The 21,040-nt window shown below is 48.0% G+C and overlaps 1 protein-coding gene across 2 annotated transcripts in view; it reads left to right on the top strand.

Moving 5' to 3' along the window:
* LARS2 (leucyl-tRNA synthetase 2, mitochondrial) overlaps positions 1 to 20,113 on the top strand; it is a 132,485-nt gene extending 112,372 nt beyond the window's left edge. For both annotated transcript variants that reach the window (XM_010945946.3, XM_045509851.2), the window contains exons 17-21: positions 1,232 to 1,401; positions 3,004 to 3,081; positions 6,700 to 6,811; positions 15,285 to 15,412; positions 18,670 to 20,113. In XM_010945946.3, coding sequence (XP_010944248.1) covers positions 1,232 to 1,401; positions 3,004 to 3,081; positions 6,700 to 6,811; positions 15,285 to 15,412; positions 18,670 to 18,849 — 668 coding nt within the window. In that variant the 3' untranslated portion in view covers positions 18,850 to 20,113. The remainder of the gene's footprint in view (positions 1 to 1,231; positions 1,402 to 3,003; positions 3,082 to 6,699; positions 6,812 to 15,284; positions 15,413 to 18,669) is intronic.
* Positions 20,114 to 21,040: the final 927 nt, after the last annotated feature.

Raw genomic sequence — 21,040 nt, 5'->3', positions numbered from 1 at the left:
TGGTGTCCTGATGCAGGTTCTACGAGGACCCCACTTTGGCTTTCATGGTTCTCAGGCCCACGGTGGTCCACGGAGGCCCATCGCCTTGTGGTCTACCGTGGAAGGCTTTTTCCAGAATAGTGCCATTGCCCCTCACCAATCCAGAAAACCCCACTTGGGGCCTGGTCCTGATGACACCTGTGACCTCTTCAGTCACCCCCAGTGCCCTCCAGAGCCCCCCTCGGGGAGATTCATCCCTCCAGAGTTATTTAGATTAAAAATAGGGTGAAGGAAAATAATCTCCAGTGTCAGAATACCCTAGAGTAAGCTGTCCAACAGCCTTTCAGTTTTCCTTCGTGTGGCCCGCCCCAAGTGTGTTAACAGGAGAAGTCAGATGCCTGGACTCACTGTCTAGTTCAGCACCCACTTCTGGTGAGAAGTGTGGTCTGGAGCAGGGGTCACAGACGCCAGTCCTGGAACTACTTACTGCGTTAGAATCCCTGGGGGCCCTCGGGTGCAGGTTCACCACCCCTCCCTGTGGGAGCAGCTCCAGGAATCTGTTTCTAACACACCTTCCAGAAGGTCCTGCTGTGCATCCAGGCTTGAGAATGTCTGTGGCTAAAGTCTAAAAGACCAGAACTGGCCCTAATTTGACCAGCAACCCAGGGCCACCAGGTGAAGTTGTTCAGCTTCTTCAGAAGATCAGATGAGCCTCTGGATTTGATGCACGTGTCTGAAAGATGTAATACACACAGCGCTGGTGAGGACAGGGATTGTGTTAAAACACCTCACGCTGTGCAGCAGTGTGGCTCCAAGCAGATCCGCTGACCACTGCCACCACGTGTTACCTGTCCACGTGAGATGGGGAGCTTGCAGTGTAAGTCAACCCTGCCTCCAAGCACAGTGTTAGTTCCAAGGACTCTTTTGTCACAGCAGGCTTTCCTAACCAAGGAGGCAGTACCATCATGCACACCCATGCTCAAGCTTCCAAGCTCATTGTGAGCCAGTGACAGTTGATGGGGGCACTTTCAGTAGCCCTGTTGTCCTGTGCTCTGAATATCTGGGGCCATGAGAAATGACAGAGTCATTCCTGCTGAGTTCCCAGACTCTGGAAGCCCAGAGGGACTGTTCTCCCTGCCCTTGGAAAAACCCCTCAGGCTCAGGGAAGTGTCTCTTCAGTCTCACGTGTGACCAAACCGATCCTGCTCATGTGTCTCTCTTTCTCCTTCTCACTCACTGACGTTACCCTCAGCCGATGCGCTCCCCGGGGTGCTGAGATGGCAGCAGCGTCTGTGGTCCTTGGCAACTCAATTCATCGAGGCCAGGGTTTCTGTGAAGGTTCCCAGGCCTGAGCTGTTGAGTAACGAGGAGAAAGCTGAAGCCAGGAAGCTGTGGGAGTACAAGAACTCAGTCATCTCTCAGGTCAGAGGCCTTCCGGGGGACACTGGGTGGTCTGTCACTGAGCCCTCCTGATCTGTGAGGCTCACCCTGCCTTCGGTGGGCAAAGATGGGTCTTCCTGCTTCCTGATTACGGTGGCCTCACTTGCCTTGATTAATTGATCTTACTGCTTGGGTACTTCACCAAGGCGGAGCAACAGTGCAAAGGTCCTCATGAAAAGGGGTGCTCTCAGGAAATGACTCCCTCTAATGATGCTTCCCATTTGTCCATCCTGGATCTTAGGAAGCGGCCCACTTTCCATGTTTCTGTATTTAGCACATCTAGGTAGAGAGCCAAATTTAATACCACACTGATGACACCCTATATATGTTATAAAAACATGAAAGGGGCATGAAGAGACTCTCTTCTTTAGCCTCCTCATCTTCCAGACGGGGGCAGACTTGGGGCACAGAGAGGTTAAATGTCTTGTGAAAGTCACACAGCTAGTGGGGAATTGAGCAGAGTTTGCTGATACTCAGCCTCCGAATGACCGTCTCACTCAGTTACTTTGTTACACAATATTCATGTGAGTTATTGTGGGTTAATTTTTGCAAATAAATGAATGGTTCATTGTACCTTCTTAGAGAATTGTATATTATTGTCTAAATCATTTAAAAAGACTCTTCACTGATAATATCCTTTAAAATTTTTCACCTAGAAGTCTTCTGTAATACCATGATATTCACCTTTTTAAGAACTTTGTGGGAAAATGTCATACGTCTTTGAAGGAAGGCACTTAGGGAATCCGAAGCCATTTTTTAATGGGTACCAGAGACTCCCAAATACTTCTTAGGCTGAGTTTTTTTGGGTTTTTTTTTAAGATGTGCTGATTCAAACTTACAAAGTCAGTGAATGTCACTTCTCTGATCTCTACTAACAGGTGACATTGAAGGAACAGGGCTTCCCTTCTGGTTTGTATAATCAACAGTGGCCATGGGTCCAGCAGGGTCTCATTTGGTGACACTTCTTCAGCTTTATTTCCATCCTCTCTACTCTAGTGTGGAGAAACAGAGCTCACAGAATTGAACTTAGTGATCTGAGTGATGCCTGAATGACTGTTTTCATACCACATATTTTCTCTCTGGATTTGGCAAATTCTTCTATTCTGTCAGATAATAGAATTGGGTTATTTCAACTAGTTGGGAACTCTTGACATCTTAAGGATGTGTTATTTTTCTACATCCTTGCCCATGGTCAAAATTGAAAAAAGCACACAAACAGGAAAAGTCTGACAAATCGTATTTGTGTTATGTTGTCTCCATGTTTGAAAATATAAAACTAACCTTGTCCCATATACCAATAATCTTCATTGTGAATTAAAGTCATGTAACCACGGAGAAGTGATATCCTGTCTGTCCCAGATATGGGGGAAGAGGAGCAGTCTTGAGTGTTGGAAATAACATTGACTTTGATTTTTTAAATCTTTGTGCTAACGAAACATTATGGTGACTTTTTGAGATAGTGAATACATTTATAAACACCTTCAGTTGCATTCATTTAGCTTCACATTTTCTGGATAATTCAATCTTTTGTGGAAAGCTTAAAGGAATTTTGAAGAAAGTGAATAATTCAACTTTTACCAATAGGTGACTGCCCATTTCACAGAGGACTTCTCACTGAACTCGGCGATTTCTCATCTGATGGGACTCAGCAGTGCCCTCTCGGTAGGTGGGCTGTCTCTGCTCTTTTACTGGTATCAGAGGAGGGAGGGTGGCTTCCAGCCATGTGGGGAGGTGGCCTGAAGGGTCCTGGGTTGGAGACTGAAAGCAGCATCACAGTGTCACCTCCTTGGTGTGACTCTGTTGTCTTAAAGAAGATTTTTCCCTCAACACAACCTAGTATTATAGTGGAGTGTTCTTCAAGATTGTCTGGTTCACACCCCCTCCCCCCACCACCCGTATACTACAGAAGAGCACACCCACACCCAGGCACAAGGAAGGAAGTTAGCTGACATTCTGATTGATGAGTGACATGTCCAGGACCAGACTCAGGCCTCCTCTCTCCCAGCTCTGCTCTTTTCTGTGGCCCCCTCTGCCTGATTTCCTGAATGAATTGTAATTCTCCCTTGGCCTCCGTAACAGTTTACAGTTGTTTAACCTAAGTGGATCAGATTTATTCTCACTGAAAACAAAAATCAGCCTTTTCAGTATAGACTCATCTTCTTACTACATGTGACTGTCATTTTTCTTGCCAGATAAAGGATTTGTCAGCAGATGGAACTTGGGCAAGCGATTAACTAGTTAGACAACAAAAAGTAAAAACTATGAATTAAAACTATTCACAAATGCTTCTTATAATGAAGCTCTCTCCAGGCTTTTAAGAATGATGGCAGAAATTTAGATTTAACTACATAAAACTTGACAATTTTCAATGAAAATGAATATATGTATATATATGCATGACTGGGACATTATGCTTACAACCAGAAATTGACACATTGTAACTGATTATACTTCAATTAAAAAAAAAAACCACTTTCAGTATATTAAAACATGCCATATTGAAAGATTGACTGGGGAAAACATTTTAACAAATATATCACATAAAGGTTAATATCCTTAATATATAAAGAGCTCTTACATATTACTATGGAAATACCTAACCTAAAAGTGGTCAAAGGATGTGAAAAGGTAATTAGTCACAGAAGATGAGATGGAAATAGTCAGTAAACTTGTGGAAGAAAAAAATCGGCCTCACTAATTATCATGAAACGCAAATTTAAAATGAGATACCGTTTTTTTACCGATTGCATTTGCATAGACTTTTTTAACATAAATAATCTGCATGCTTTTGCAAAGACAGTGAGACATGCTCTCAGACACCAGTGATGGGAGTGGGTAACTCGCCAGGAAGTGCTCCAGCTGTGAGTTGGTAGTCCTGGGACTGAATGTATCCTTTGACCCAAGGATGTCCATTGGCAGATGATTTATAATCACAGAGACTTGGAACCCCAAATGTCCTCCAATGGGGAAATAATGAAATGATTTATATAAGAAGGAAATGTGACACCACCTAAACCATTGTGTCTTCCAAGAATACTTACTGTCAGAACCTGTTCGTGATATAACACTAAGTGAAAACACACAATACATTAGTGTCCATGTGGTGCAAACCCCAGTGGAAATGTTACACGTCTGAGTGTGTGTATTCACGTACTTCTGCGTTTTGGGTGACTGAGATAAAATACACTGCTTTTTTGCTTTTCCTGCAGGAACGGTTTTGTATCTCCCACATTTTCTATGCTAAGTGGGTTGTTGTTTTTTTAAATAAAAAAAGGGGTAATTATTATAGAAAAATTAAATTAAAAAATGAAATGTCTACTCTCTGGTGGCTAATTCTGTCCACAGCCCTCCCAGGAGACTTTCTTTATACACTTACCCGTGAAGTTATTCCAGTTTCATAGATGATTTTTCAAAGATCGTGTTGTAATGGAAAAACTGCATCCTCCTGAGCACAGCCCTCCCCCAGCACTGCCACGTGCTCACTAACTCGGAAGCTCCCTGAACCCTGTACGCTGGGATTGCAAGTCCATTGCCGGCCCCTCCCCTTCTCCCCTCCCTGGAGAATAGGGGGAGGCCGTGAAAGTCCTGTTTCTAATCATGGCTTGGTGTTTCTGGTGACCAACCCCCACCCCGGGAGCTATTCAGGCGCCCACCAAGAGTTGCCTCATTAGAACAAAAGACACTCCCATCACCCAGGAAACCCCAAGGGGTTTAGGAGCTCAGTGTCGAGAACCAGGGTCAGAGACCAAATATTAGAACAAAAGATGCTCCTGGCACTCTTATCACTCAGGAAATTAGAAGGGTTTTAGGAGCCCTGTGCCCAGAACCAGGGACAGAGACCAATATATTTTTTTTCTATTATTTCATGTATTTTGAAGAAGACCATGTATAATACTTTTGGCCTCTCTATACCCAGTAAAATACATCGTATGGGCCATGACTTTTGGTTTAATTTTATGATGTGTTTGCTAAAATTAAAAAATGTTTTGGTCACAGGGCGTTATGAACATGTACTGAGTACCACAGCCACATTAGGCTAGGGTGTTTGTTTTTTAACTAAAAAAAAAGGCTAGTTTTTATCATTTTATCATGACTTTTCAGGAGGCCTTGAGAACCGCCGGCCTCTGTGAAATCCTTTTAGTATGATTCCTCCTGCAGTCACCCCAGTACAGCCCGAATCTCCCTTCCTGCCTCCCTTTGACCACACACCCCAGCTCTCACCTGGCTGCTCTGCCCACCCTCCCTCGCTGTGACATCCATCTATTCATTTGTCCGTTCCCTCCCCAATTGACTGTAAGCTTCTTGAGGGCAGAGACACGCCCTTCTGGAGGTTTCATCCCTGAAGCCTAGTATTTAGTAGGTGCCCCATAAGTTGAATGGGTGTGACTGGGTTAACTGATTGTTAACTCAGGAAGACTCTGAATGTTTGCAGAAACTAGCAAAGGAGTTTAAGGGAATGGGGACCCCTGAGATCCCCCAGGTGGGCAAGAGGACCCCTGCCCTGGAGGCTCCACATTGTAGAACCTGTGAACAAGTTTCTTCATTTCCCACAGGTCCTGCACACACACAAAACCTAGCAGAGTGGCTAGGAGTTTAACTCTGAATTAGGACCGAGCTGGATTCTAATCTGGACTCCATCTCTTGGTTAGCTGTGTGCTAGGGGCAGATGGCTCTCCCTCTCTGACCCTTGTCTGCTTCATCTGTCAAGTGGGGCAACGATACGCCCTCACAGGATAGTCAGAGCTGAATGAGTTAATGTCAGACCAAGGGCGTGGTCAGTGCTCAGTCAACAGTAATATGTCTGTTATTGCTGCTCCAACTATTTTTAATACTGTGATTAAACGGGGAAAGTTCTTTGCCCAGAGCAAAAATGATGGTGAAGAGGGTTTCTTCCCACCTGCTTGTGTCTCTGGATTTTGGATACGTTCATGGCCTTTCTTACCCAAGCTTATCGTGTACACCTCAGTGTTCTTACATTGCTATGCTTTTTATTTTAATTGAAGTACAATCAGTTTATTATGTTGTGTCAATTTCTAACTGAAGTAAGCCAGAAAGAGAAAGAAAAATACCATATGATATCACTTATATGTGGAATCTAAAAAAAAAAGACAAATTAACTTACAAAACAGAAACAGACTCGCAGACACAGAAAACAAACTTATGGTAACCGGGGGGAAGTGGGTGGGATGGGATAAATTGGGAGTTCGAGATTTGCAGATACTATTGTATATAAAATAGATAAACAACACGTGTACATCGCTGTTCTTTTCTCTTCCTCAGCAAGCTTCGCAGAGCGTTGTTCTCCACAGCCCTGAGTTCGAGGACACTCTGTGTGCCCTGATGGTGATGGCTGCTCCCATGGCCCCTCACATAACCTCGGAGCTCTGGGCAGGTAGGCGGGGAGTCCTTGCTTGACCAGTTCCTACTGACCAGCTGGTGCGCAAGCCCCTTTCTGAACATCACCCAGCACTCAGATGTCCTCAGCCATGGGGTCCAGCATTTGCCCTCTGCACTTGGGAGCTTTCTCTCTGGTGCTCTGAATGGTGATACTCTTTCTTCCACGTTGTCACCCCCACCAAAGGGAAAGGCATTTCTCCACTTTGGAACAGGGTGCCCCCCAAGGCTACCGTGAACATTGATGTCCCTACAGAACGTTCTTTCTTATAACCCAGCCTCCTGGATATCACGTCCCCAAATTACCTTCGTAAGGTGGAAACTCATGTTCAGTTCCACTTTACAGACAGAGAGAAGGGCACGTGGGCCTGCACTGCAGATCTAAAACGTACTCGTTTGGGCTGTGGCTCAGTGCTCTCCACCAGCCTGTGATTCCTGAACTAAGTGCTGAGGCAGGGCTTACTGCCTGAGGCTCCCGCAGGCTGAATGTGGACACCGCCTCGCCCTCCCCCTTGGAGATCTCAATTCTGGAGTCTGGAGAGTGAGGGAGACTGTTTCTAACCAGCCCCTGGGCGATTCCAATGCACAGGCAGGGGCCTGGGTCCGAAACCGCGAGACCTGCCTCTTCTCTCCTGCACAGCCTCCTAAGAACATTTTACAGGGCCCGTTGGTGATTTTCATAGGCCACCACTAGGAGTATCTACAGCCGCTCCTTTTAAGAAATAATTTGAACATCCTTTACGTGAAGCTATCTTCTTAAACTGCTCTTTTTTTTCTTTTCCTTTTCCTTCCTCATCTCTACTTTTTGTTCATTTTAATATGGGATTACCTGGAGGTTTATAGTCGCTTCCTTTGTTAGAAGAAATAGAATTCATTTGCCATTCAGTCATGTTGCCCAAATTATCCTTGGTCCCCTTAGGAAGGCTGGTGCAGGGTTGGCAATCTGAGCGGCTTCCCGGCAGCACTGCTGTTCTACATCCTGGCAGCTGCAGAAGGGTGGTTGGTTTACTGTCCCCAGCACTGGCCCTGATCTGGAAATGGAAGGGGAGTGAGGAGGGACTGTGCAGGAGGACTCGGTGGTGGTTGTGCTGGGCCCACTCCCTAGACCCCGTATTTGGAGGTCTCCTGTCACTTCTGTGGATGATCTAGCGGAGCTTGCAGGAGACAGGCAGCCAAGAATTATCTGGGGGCCTCTGAGAAGTGGCAGACCTCGCAGCACCCTTCCCGAACATCTCAGCCAAAAGCCACGCGATGTCACGTGGGGACCACCAAGTCATGAAAGAAGTACTGTTGACCACTCACTCTACAAAAGAGTCACGGGATGAGAGCTCACGGTTGAAGTCTTTTAGAGACTAACGTGAGGTGGAAAAGGCAAGGAATTGCAAGAAAGAAGTGATGACATCTGGGCCACTAAGTAAAGAAGGAGAAAGGGAGCAGGGCTGTCTTGACTGGCTCAGAAGAAGGAGAAAGCCCTTGTTGGAGGTGTGGTTGTTTGATGAATTCTGGGAGCTTCTGTTGTACCTCTGGGCCTTGCTGTGTCCCAGGAGGAGGGAGCATTAATTCCTTTTACTTTTTAGCTAAGGTGAGACCGTTGTTTTCCCAGTGCCCTCTGTTTACAGTGTCAGCAAGTACTTCTGTCAAAAGGAAAGGGTATTTCATCCCTGGAGGAAGAGGAGAACCTATGCACTTGCTTTCATTGTAAAGCCATTAGTTCAATTTGGATTCTATCCTTTTTGGTATCTGAAGCCTCTTCAAAATGCTCAGCCGAATGCTAACGTTCATGCACAGGGGTGAGTTACCATCCAGTTTTTGGTTTATGTGTCATATCTAGAATTTCTGGCTTTAAACATCCACCTAAGAATGGAAAGCATTTCCATACTTAAATGGGACACTTCCCCGTTGGGTTTGGTGTTGGCTGTTGGTTTAGAATGAATATTCCCTGTCATGTTAAGGAAGCAGCCTTCCATCCTTGTTTACTAGAACTCATATTAGGAATGGGAGTTACATTTTATGTAATATCCATTCCTCAACTGCTGAGGTGTTGTATCCCTTGCTTTTCATTTTCCCCTTTGCCCTGTTGATACGACTTGTGTCCAATTAATTGATTGCCTAATAGGCTATTGTGGGATAAATTTATCTTGACCCTGGGGAAGTAAACCTTTAACAGACTGTTAAATTCTATTCACGAGTGTTTTATTTAGGATTTTGCAATTATGTACTTAAGCGAGACCAGTGTGCATTTTCTCAGTGTGCATTTCACCGACTTCACCAAGTGAGCCGAGAGTTGCTTCTGGGCTTTAGAACAGACTGCACAGGACGAGGCGTTCGCCCGTTCTTTGCCGAATGGACAGAACGCCCTGCAGGGAGGGTGGCGTTAGGCCCGCCTGGCTGCTGCCATATTACATTAGATCATGCAGCCTTTCATTTTTTCCTTAGGCAGGAAGCATGCCTCTTTCATTTAGCGTTGGTGATCACATTAAGTCTCTTAAATGGCACACTGTTAATTCCTTCCCAGTTTTCTCTTGTTTTAAAAACAAAACTTATCTAATTTGTAATAAACATCCTCGCTCTCATCCTAGAATATACACATCCTCCTTTTTATCGTCCTTCTTTGTCCCACGTTATCTGTGTGCCTCCTTCATTTCATTTCTCCCGGGAGGGATGCATATAAATGGGAGAAACTCCCTCCTTGCTGCCCCTCCAGTCTCTGTGTTGGTGAGCCGGCATCTGGGGGTGGCAGAGAGGGTCTGCTCTCTCCAGCGCCCTGTCCCTGCTGAGAGGTCTTACCGTACAAGTGTACACTGTGGCATTACCCCCGCCGGTCTGTCCTTCAGTGGTGTGACAAGATCTCCAGCAGGATATGCACTGAAGCAATAAGATAGAAACTAGCCCATTTCAGACTCCATGGTTTTCCCACACACCACCAGTGGGCTTTGGTGAGCTGTGTTACAATAGGAGTGGGTCGAGACGGAATCTTAGTTTTGCTACCGGGTCTCATTCAGCCATTCAGTGAGCAGTATTTTGTGCCAGGCTCTGTTCTAGGCACTTGTGGGAAAGCTGGGGAGGGCACTGTAGTCTGTGTTCACTCACTTGAGAAGGTCTTCCCTGAAGCTTTACAAAGTCATAGCAACTAATTTTATTTTAATTCAAAGAAGCAATGGTACGCCTTTGTCTCCTGGCTCTGCACGTGTGTATGCCTGTGGCCCCCCACAAAGGAGCAGCAGGGCTGTAGTACAGTCAAGTGAGGAGCCGAGTGTATCACCCTGGTCATTAACACACAGGTCTTGATCGGGTGCCGTCTGGAGAGAACGGGGACGTGGCAGCGGATGAGGGCCAGTGTCACAAGGGGTTCAGAGTCCTTTGCAAATAGAAGCTCTGTGTTGTGGGGGAGCGTCATTATTATCATCCCACACTGTCAGTCATTCTTGTTGCAAGGCTTTGGGACAGTTTTTACATACATTTGGTTTATTCTAGAAAACGTAGTTTTCATATAGCTTCTGGTTTCATTCCTACATCTTGGAGAGGAAACCTCACAATGACTCTAGTGGGAATATGGTCAGAGAGGGTGGAATGTTCTGAAATTACCATTTCCCAGAGTTCCCCAGAGAAGCAGGTTTTCACGGGAGACATCCTCCCCGAAGGGCAGCAGAGTTGAGATCTGCCTTGCAGGGGCGATTCCTCGCAAATGGCTGTTGTTGCTCTGGATAAAAAGAAACATCTGAGAAGCCCAAGGCACTTGGGGCCTAATATCCTCTACCAACCGCTCAAAGAGTCAATGGGGACCTTCAGTAAGAAACAGAACCAATGTCTTGGCAGTGTGCTCACTTTAACAGGATGAGGAAATCTTTTTTTCCTTCCTGAAGCTTCAGATCCGAGAAGGTCAAGACACCACATCTGAATTTACAACGTTATCTTTTGTTTACCATAATAGAACGTTGTCCTATCCGTGAGGGTGTTAGGGAAATTTTGAGTATTTGGAGTCACCGATACTGTTTCCCGACGAGGGACACAAGGTTTCTTTGTTGGAAGACAGTAAAAGAGCAGAAAATCTCCAAACAGGGAGCTCCTTGGTGGTTCTCTAGTTAAAGATCTAATTCCATCATTGCAAAAATGACTTTTCTAACAGGCAACAGCTTGGGTGGATCTCAAGGGGGTTATGCTGAGTGAAGAAACCCAATCTTAAAAAGTTATTTCGTCTATGATTCCATTTATATTACATTCTTGAAAAAAACAAAATTATAGTGATGGAAAACACATCAGTGGTTGCCAGGGCTTAGGTCCCCAGCAGAAGGGGTGGAGGCCTTAGAAGGGGAGCACGAGGGAGCCTTGTGGTGGTGGCACAGTTCTGCATCATGACCGAGGTGGTGCTTACATGAAGCCACACACACAGCAGTGCTTATAAAACAGGTGAAACCTGAATAAGCTGAGTGGGTTGTCCCAATGTCCATTTCCTGGTTTTTACATGATGCTGTAGTTATGCCAGATGTTACCACTGCGGGAGGCTAGGGTCGGGGTCACAGGGCCTCCTGTACATTTTTTTTGCAACTTCCTCTGAATCCATAATTATTTCAGAATATAAGGGTTTTTTGGTTTTAAATAACCTTTCTAAACCCACAAGTCCTGAGTGTTGAGATTCTGGTCCAGGAGCATGGTGGACCACGAGAGAGGAAGGAAGGGAGAAAGGAATTTGTTTCTAGTTGTAGGAGGTTTTAATAGACACATGCTACACATGCACACACACACGCACAACTGACCAAAGACAGCCATCCATCCCGCTGGTGTGTGAGGTGTCCGTGTCTCCTCCCTCGCCGGGCAGAGTGACAGGAATTGTCAGGAGCTGGCGGTGACAGGATAGGTCTGTCCTAAGTGCCCAAGACACCCTGCTCTTTGAGCACAACCTTTTCTCTATACAAGCCCAGGTCCCCAAGAAAAGCATGCAGAAAATCACTCCAGCCTCCAGTGTACCTCTCTGGGTTTCTTAAAGCAAAGCACAACCTGGATTTTTCATTAAAAGTACATGTACATGCACATCGTAACACCTTCAGCTCTTACAAAGGGTGTGTCTTCGGTTCCCTCCCACCGTCGCCCCAATGCTCACGTGCTCCCCTCAAGCACCTCCACCGCCGGTGTGATAGCTGATTAGACAGAAGAGCTCCATGCCTGTATGTGAAATGTCTGTCTTTTTCATACAGATGTTAGCATTCTGTGCACAGTTTTCTCTCTTACTGTATTTGAAAGTAGTCCTGTATCAACACTTACAGACCTACCCTGTTCTTTTTTAACAGCTCTATGATGTCCCACCCAATGAATGTGCCATAAGTTGTTAAACAGCCATCCACTGATGGGCATTTGAGTGATTTCTCCTCTTTTTCTGGGCTTTTTTGTTTTTTTGTTTTTGGGGTTTTTTGTTTGTTTGGGTGTTTTGTTTTTTGTTTTTTTTTTTTTTTTGTACTGCTTTGAGATGAGCCTCTTGTCCAAAATACAAGTTATTTTAAATGTGGTGATAAGATCTCTGTTTCTCTGGCCATTTTTATAGTGTGACAGTGATTCTTCTGCCTTGCTTTTGCCTCAGGCTTCTGCCTCTTGTGGTCTCTAAGTCTTCCATCAGCACTTTAGTTGTGAGGGTTACAGCAAGGTGACCCTTTTCCCTCCCTTGAGTTTCCAAAGTAACTCATAATCTCGAGTCTACCGCCATAGGTCCATTTTCCTTCGTAAAAATGGCTGTTAAATATTGTAGCTATAGTGTTGTACTGTACATACATGCTCTATTCACTTATTTCAACAAAACTGTGAATCTGCAAACATCTGGAAATGTGTGCGTGATCGTGGTAGGGGACAGTACGTTACCTGCTGATGTTCTGATGATTTTATACAGGAACGTGTATGCTGTGTCAGAGCTGTCATTTCAGAATAATGTCAACAGAACCCTTTCTGTGGGTAAAGGCTAATGTGTAGTGGCATGACTTCCTGTCCATTTCCTTGAAATTGCCGGGCTGGACGAGACACGGTGGGGGTTAGACGCCCCAGAATCCCCAAGTCCTCCCTTGTGTTGGTGGGGTCGGGCGGGGGACAGACCTACAGGTGGCCGTCAGGAGAGGCCGGCCATCCACAGACACCATGACCACCCCAGCACTCACTCCAGGTGTCTCTAGCAGTGTGGCGACCTCACCAGCTCTCAGAGCAGGAGAGGAGCCTTGTTTCAGTTATTTCATAGGAAGGTCAGCGACAACAGCTCTCCAGAGGAGGGGAAGGAAGGGGGCCGGGCGTGAGCGAGAGCTGGCCCTGCCTGGTGGTCTTGTGTGCCAGGGCCTTGCCACTTCCTAGCCTGTGTTCAGACTTTCCCCGTGAGCTTCCCAAAGGCCAGCTCTCGACCTGACGTGACCCATGTCACGTAAAGAAACCATTGTGTTTGCCATGCAAACGTTAGGTATTTTTACTTCCCTCCAAAGAGCTGGGAGGGAAAAACATGACGTAGAACGTGTGGCAATGAGTTTCTGTTCCTCCCTGCTAAGCAGGGTGGCCCCACTCCCATCTATATGGAAACGCTGGCGGGGGCCCAGGCCGCTATAAATAAGCATCCTGACTGCTCCAGGAAGGCTGGGCTTCCTCATTTTTTTTAAAGTGGAATTTGTAACAGCTTCTGCCCAGAACATTTGTGTCCAAGGTCCTTTCATCTCCCAGGCATCCTGTACAACTGCCATGCGGCGGTTTTGGAGGGCTTCCCGCTGCAGCTGGGTCACAGGACCGGCCACACTGGCCCAGCCTGCTCAAATAAAGAAACGATTATCTTCCTTCTCTGACCTCTGTCTTGTATTTAGATATGAGTCTTAATAGCATCCCTTCTGAGGAACAAGCAGGAAGCTCCTTTGTGCTTCTGCCAAAAGGCGCATCTGTTAGAAATGGAGCACGTGTGTTAGAAGTGCAGGAACCCTGGGGTGCCGGGGCCAGCTGTGCCCCAGGAGTACGTCTTTTACGCCACTGTATCCTCAGACCCTGATGGCCTGCCTTTCCCTCAAATTGACTGGCAGCACAGGGTTACAAGAGTGCCAGGTGATAAACCGTAGGAAGCCACAACAAATCTATGATACCTGAACGGGAACCAAGACAGAGATCAACAGAATGAAATGGACCGGTGCTACTCAGAGTGATCTGCAGACCTGAGGCTGGTCCGGGAGCTGTTACCGTCCAGGACAGGATAAGGAGCCTGGGCTTGGCACGTACATCAGCTGTGTCTCTAAGCACACAGTCACATTATATGACCAGTTTTTTGGGAGCAAGACTTCCTCAGTGAAGGAAACAGTGTGCTGATTTATATTCTGTCCTGTTCTTCGCCTCATCACCGACAAGTGTTTTGAGTATCTTTGTAGTGAGTAGTCCTGAAATCACCCCTAGTATAATATAGTGTGAAAGAAAAATCACAAGCCAACAGGGAAGGGAAGTTTTACTTAACAGACTGGGTTTGGAAAATTGGCCCTGTAATTTTTTTAATGATACATGTGATTATATTATACACAAAATAAATTATGGATAGTTAAAATAAATTATGAATGAATGGGGAAGAAAATGAAACCTTGAAAAGAAACCAGAAGAAAAATCTGGCACCAATGTCACAGTGTGGGAAAGCTTTGTTTTTAAATATCTTTTCAAATTACAAAAGTAATCAGTGTTTTTTCTGCTCTGTGTGTTTACTGCACATTTGGGGCCATCTCTTGTGCTCTTGAGATCGGCAGAGGCGTGAAAATCAAACTTTCCCCGCTGGGAAGCCCCTGGTGGAAGTTCCAGAGCACTGACGGCTGTCCCCGTGCAGTCCTGGGTGCTGAGACTCCTCTGGTTTGGGGGCTGCAGCATGAAGACTCTGGGAAGCAAGACTTGAGAGGGTGTCACTCCTCCCTGCTCCCACTTGACCCACCCTGAGCCCAGGACAGCTCTTTCCAATTTGGTAGTGGCGGGAGCCCTTCCCAAGAGGAAGTATAGTGGAAAGGTTGAGCTCCTCTGAGGAGGTCCAGAAGGAGCACCCTGCTGTTCTCGGCATGCTGGCTCTGGTAATGATGAGAAAAAGGACTGGGTGGGAGGCCCTCTCAGACCACAAGTATTCGCAGTGCAGAAAGGAAGTAAATGCCGCTTACGACTTTGGGATCTGCTCTCAGGAGCACAAAGGATTCCTTCACCAACAAGACTGCAGAGAGACTGAGTAAAATCAGCAGCCTGTTCTTCCAAACGCACACTTTAGAACCGTGTGTCCATCCATCTTTACAGCTCTGGGTACTGTTTGAAGAAAAAAAGAAAGATAGAAAAAGCTAGATGTAGACTGGGACAGTGAGCCAGGCCAAAGGAAGGGGGCCCCTCGTGGGCTGTGGAAAACCATGTGTGGCTTCCTGGGGCCTCAGGCTGTGTTGCTGGGGGGAATCTCTATCACCTGCTCCCACGAGCCTCGTGGGTGCTCAGTGACCCTCTGTGTCTCGATGTTGCAGGCCTGGCACTGGTGCCGAGGAAGCTGTGTGCCCACTATGCCTGGGACGCCGGCGTGCTGAGTCAGGCCTGGCCGGCCGTGGACCCGCAGTTCCTCCAGCAGCCCGACGTCGTGCAGATGGTGGTTCTGGTGAGTGTCCCCCACAGCCCCCAGAGCCGGGCAAACCTACTGCCCACATGGCCCGGGTCCGGAGGTTTCTCTCCAGGCCTCTCTAGCCCACCAAACCCTCTGCCCAACCTTCTGGTCCGTCTTTCTTTGTCAGCACCTTCAGTTTTGAGGTTGCTGCATCCCAAAAGCTTGTGAGCATAAAACTTGTGGTCCTCATGTTTATGAAAAAGTGGGATTTCTAATGAATAAAAGTAATTGATCATTTAGACCTTTTATCGAGCAAATAACTCTTAGTTTATGCTTTTGTAATTTTTATATGCTTGTTTAATCTGAGACCCATTATGAGGAATGTCTCTTAAATATGCTGATGTGGCAGAAGAGGGAAAGAGGCTGAGGGGTGGAGGACCTTTTAACGGGAGCAAGTGTCTCAGCCACAGGGAGGGCAGCTAATTTCCATCCCAAGTTTAACTCTCAGCACCCTGAAAGGTAGGCATCGCGTTCTCATTGTTTTCAGTTGAGGACACGGGCTCAGAGGAGCTCACCCTGCCCACGTTCGCTTACTCCTCAGTCGTCGTCAAGTCACCTACTCTACGTCAGGCATGGTGCTAGGCTCTGGGGACACAAAACCAAACACAACAAACAGGGTCCCTGCCCTCAAGGAGCTTAAAGGCTAGTGGGAAAGGTAAGGGAAAAGAAAAAGGAAAGAGAAGAATAAATAAAATGACTGCAAACTGTGAAAAGTGCCACGAACAAGCCCACCCAAGGGCCGAGGGACAGCAAGTCCATGTTGGGAAAGACAGTGTCGCCCAGGAAACGGGCTCCTTCCTGGCCACTCAGTCTCCACACCACCTCCCCTGGCACTCAGTTCCTCACTGCCTCCAATTCACCTTCCCACAGGGGAGGTGGAGGGGCTGCCCAGCTAGGCCTCTTCCAAAAATCCTCAAAACCAAACACAGCCTGTGGCACAGAGAGACGATTTCTTTAACTTGAGTCATATTTCTAAGTAACTTGTGTACCCCTGAGATCTGGTCCTCAGCACAGCTGAGAGATGGCAGCTTGAGACACTGAAGTTCTAGTCTGAAAATGTCTTTCCATTTTCAATCACCACTGCAGAAAAGGCATTTAGTTTTGCTAACTGGTAGAATAATTGTAGACTATCATTGAAATGAAAATCTAAGATTTAAAATGCTTGTAGGGCTCCTGGAGAGAGCACCCACCTGGAGAGCCTCCAGGTCAGGGTGCCGGGCTACGTGGCAGGACTTCTGTCGAGGTCCGGGTTCTGTGTCCAGGTGATCTCACTCGGTGCACTGCCCACAGCACAGAACAGTGTAACTAGTAACGGTTCAGCTGGGCCTGTGTGCTCTGAACCCAGAGGCTCCTCATCGTCCTGGAGCCCAGCACGCAGGAGGGATGGTCCGCAGGAGCACACGAGCTGTCGCACACACCAGGAGTTTGTATAAGAGCTTGGGAGTCGGAGCATCTGGGACGTAAGTCTCGGTTTTGCAGAATACTTGATTTCTCTATGTCTCAGTGTCCTCGGTTAGAGAATGGAGGCCAACACAGGGCCTGCCTTACCCGGCTATTGAAGGAATTAGATGGGATAATGCCAGGAGGTACTTAGCCTGCTTCTGGACACGCTAATGACAAAACCCACTAACCAACAGGTAGTGAGCACTGACTAAGAGGCAGCCGCTGCTGTTTTCCCCTTTCACAGACGAGGCAGTTACGTGCCCAACCCCATTTTACAAGTGAGGAGACAGTAGCAGAACAGGGCTTAATAACTCACTCAGTAAATGCTAATTGTTGCTAGCGTCAGCATGGCCACTGCTGGCAGTTGGGGTATTGGAAAAGGCATCCTGAAGAAGGGGACGTGGACCTTGGCTTTGAAGGAGGAGCAGCATTTCCCTCGCCAAGAGAAGGAGCAAAGTCAGGGAAGCCCTCATTGGGCGTGAGCTGTGGAGGGGCTGGAGCAGAGGCAGAGGTGGTGCTGGAGAGAAGACGACTGTCTCCCAAGAGGACGGGGGGTTGGCAGTGGAGGGAGGGTCCATGGGGTCAACCCATCTCCACCGCTTGGTGGAGGGGGCCCTTGGGTAAGTGGCTTCGCCTCCTGTCCCTTAGCCTCGCCCTTTGTAGAGTGGGGATGGAGTGGCTGTGCCCTGCCTCACAGGGTTTCATTGTCCTTAGCCAATGCAGGCAGCCCTCCAGTTGGTGAGTCGTGGTGGGTGGGGTGGGGGGAGCAGGGCTTGCGGCTGGGGGCCTCCAGGCAGCTGCTGGAAAAGAGAACGATGCTGAGGCCTGGACCAGGACTGTCATGGTGTGGTAGTGGCAAAGTCGGAGCAGCAGAAGCTTGCATGGCCACCAAAGGGGGACTGAGAGACTTTATTAAAGTCAAACAGTCTCTGTTTGAGGTGATGCCATGTTTGTTTCCCACCCAGTGATCTAGGCTAACGCAGCCCATAAAAATGCCACTGCGTTCTCCATAAATCTGAAAAAATGGAAGTGGGTGATTAAGCGACCCTTGATAATGTGCTTTGGTTGGATCTTCAGAAATTATTCCTAGTAATCTGTCATAATACAGCGACTTTAAAAGAAATGTAAGTGTTCTGAGGGGAGCAGTGGGATGGAGGCTTTGAAGCAGGGCTGTTCGGTCATGTGTCGCCTTCCTCGGCTGGAACATCAGCTCAGATCTGCTGTGAAGGTGATCTTTGTCGAACCAGTATTCGGTGAACACCACTGATGTCTGGAGCTGTACTGGCCCATTTTAAGCGAGTTGTATGGGATGTGGGTCAGGTTTCCTTGTCGTCACACTTGAGCACCCCCTTCTGAAGCCAGTCACCAGAGAGGGAGGTTGACTGTGTTCCCCAGAAAGTAGTCCACTTGAGACCTGGGTAAATCCTCGATGGCGCCCCCTGTAGCCAGATCTGAGCTTGATTTGATCTTCAGTAACACGGTAATCCCTCTTCCCCCGGATACAGCCTGCCATCTCCTGATGAGGACTTGTGACATGATTTCCACCACTGCCATGGAGGGGGGCTGCTTAGGAAGCATGGTGCCTGCTCCCTCTCCCTCCCCCTCTCCCAAGTGTTCAGGCATTAATCCGACCCATCTAATTGCACTTTGTTCTTCCGGGAAGCTGGGAGCTGCCTTTTCCTTCTCTCTCCCGTGCCCCATCCACACACAGAGGCAGCGGTACCCTTTGCGGGTGGTGGGTATTGGCATCAAGCTGCCTGCCTCTCAGGACTTTCCTCACGGTTTGTCTCGACTTTTCTCCTTCTCAGATCAACAACAAAGCCTGTGGCAAAATCCCTGTGCCCCAGCAAGTCGCCCGGGACCAGGACAAAGTCCACGAACTGGTTCTCCAAAGCGAGCTGGGTATCAGGCTCTTACAAGGAAGAAGCATCAAGAAGGCCTTCCTCTCCCCCAGAACTGCCCTCATCAACTTCCTGGTACAGGAGTGACTGCAGGGACACTGCAGCTGCCACAGGGCCTGTGAGGCCCCTCCTGCAGGCCTGAGGGGACGGGAAGGAGTCTGAGGCCCAGGGACAGGGAAAAGCCAATGTCTTGAATGTGTGTCTTCGTCCCCTGACAGGCTGGCGTCAACAGGGTACCTCTGCAGCGTGGCCTGGTGCAGGGGAGAGGGTGGGTGTGGGCAGAGGAGAAATATGAGGGTGGGCAGGGGGAGCCTGTTCCTCCCCTGACCATTGCAGGGTTGGGGAAGCGTCAGACCGCGGGTGAAGCCACTAGAGATTCGGCTGGGCAGGAGCAGGAGGGAGAAAGGAGGAGCAAGTGAGGTGAGCACGATGCCTCTCGAGCAGCCTGGGAGCCTGGACCCAGGAAACCACCGCCTTAGGCGCATCCCAGGAACATGAGGCTAAACAGGGGAACCACGGGGGCTCGGGAACAGCCACTGTCGAGCAGGTAACAGAGCCTCGGCATCATGGTGGGTGGTCTCCCACCCTCAGGTTAGTTGGAGAAGACATTTGGGTCGTGTCCAAACATCCACTGTGGAATGGACACTGTGGTCTTCAGAAGCTGCTCAGAATCGAGGCAAGTGGTGTTAGTCCCGCTGCCAGCATCCCCACCGCCCCTCAGCCCTGCCGGGCGGGCTGCTTCCTCCCCAGCGCAGCTGGACGCTGAGACTCAGGCTCTTGGGTGAAGCACCGCTTCCTGCTGTGACCGGTGAGCAGCACTTCCTAACCACTCCCTCAGGGTATAAAATTTGCTGTGAAGTGAAGCGGAACCAAGCTGGTTCCAATCCTAGACAGAACCCATCTCGGAGCCCGCTGCTGCCAGACAGGGAGTCTGCTCACGTGAGCCCCAGATGGCGATGCCACCGTGGGTGTGGTCCCCAGAGGCAGTCATGAAGAAGAGCAAGTTCAGCGCAGAGGGTGGGACGGATGCCACCCGGGCACCACCTCCTATGTTTGAGCCAGAGCAATCAGGCTGCCAGGGAGACACCAGGACTGGACCCATGTCACTGCATATTAGGGTAATCCTGGCTTTCTGTGAAGTCAGCACGGGTGGTCTCACCAGAACTGGCCTAAGCCACTGATTACTATTTAATGGGGGGAGGAGGAGGAGAATCTAGCCATTCTGTGGCGCTGAAAATCTGTATTTGTTCTCTGATGGCTTTTTCTGAAGTAGCCTCAGATGTGGTCCCCTGCAGTTCAGCAGTTAACAGATGATTTTTTTTTAATGGAATAAAGTGTTTGTCATGTACGACTTTTGGACATATGTGTGATCTTGGAATAGCCACCATATTCCAATTCTAGGAGTTAATCAGCAACACATGAAGGTGTTCCAACGTCACCAGAAGCCCTGGCTGTGTGCCTGACTCCACATGGAGCGTTACAAAGTGAGATGAGTGTGGAACTTACAGAACATGGGAGACGACTCTGACTCAGGAACATTAGCAACAGCAACTGCCTCACTTGGCTCAAGCCTAATATTCTGCCTGGCCCCCATGCCCAGAAATCCTGGTTTAATTGATCTGAGGTGCACTCGAGCATCAGGCAGCGTAAAAACTCCACAGGTAATTCTAATGGACAGCAGAGTTTGAGAACCACAGGAATAATTGATGCATTTGAACCATGTCTAACTGGTCCTTTCTCTCCCTGACCTGTGGCTTAATTGGAATGAGCTTGGTCCAGGACTAAAACACGACAAAGTAGAGTTTGGAAGGACTAGGACCAGGGGCCAGAACTCCCGAGCAGGTATTTAAGATGTTCCCAGAGCTGGGGGGAAGGTATCGCTCAGAGGTACAGTGCTACAGTGCATGCTTAGCATGCACGAGGTCCTGGGTTCAATCCCTAATCCCTCCATTAAAATACATAAGTAAACCTAATTACCTCCCCCCTGGAAAAAAAAAAAAAAAAAGATGTTCCCAGAGCTGACTTGAGTGTACATGATCCCTTTCCGTGTACCAGCAAATGTGGATTAAATGTAAGCAAACAGATGAGGATATTTGGTACAAGGAGGAAGTGAGTGTTTTGCTTGATTGTCTTGTTTGTTCCTAAAGTAAGCTAAGGTCTTGGGTCTGTCAACAAGATGAGGGTAGGGGGCCCTTTATCTGCACATAATCTCTCCAAAGCAATGGGTCAGTAAAGCCTCAAGGCCCCTGGACTGACCAGCATGGCTTTGGAGAATTTT

The sequence above is a fragment of the Camelus bactrianus genome, chromosome 17 (genome assembly GCF_048773025.1).
Source record: "Camelus bactrianus isolate YW-2024 breed Bactrian camel chromosome 17, ASM4877302v1, whole genome shotgun sequence".
NCBI classification, from domain to species: domain Eukaryota; kingdom Metazoa; phylum Chordata; class Mammalia; order Artiodactyla; family Camelidae; genus Camelus; species Camelus bactrianus.
The sequence above is the reverse complement of the archived record's forward strand: the minus strand, read 5'-3'. Positions and strand labels throughout refer to the sequence as shown.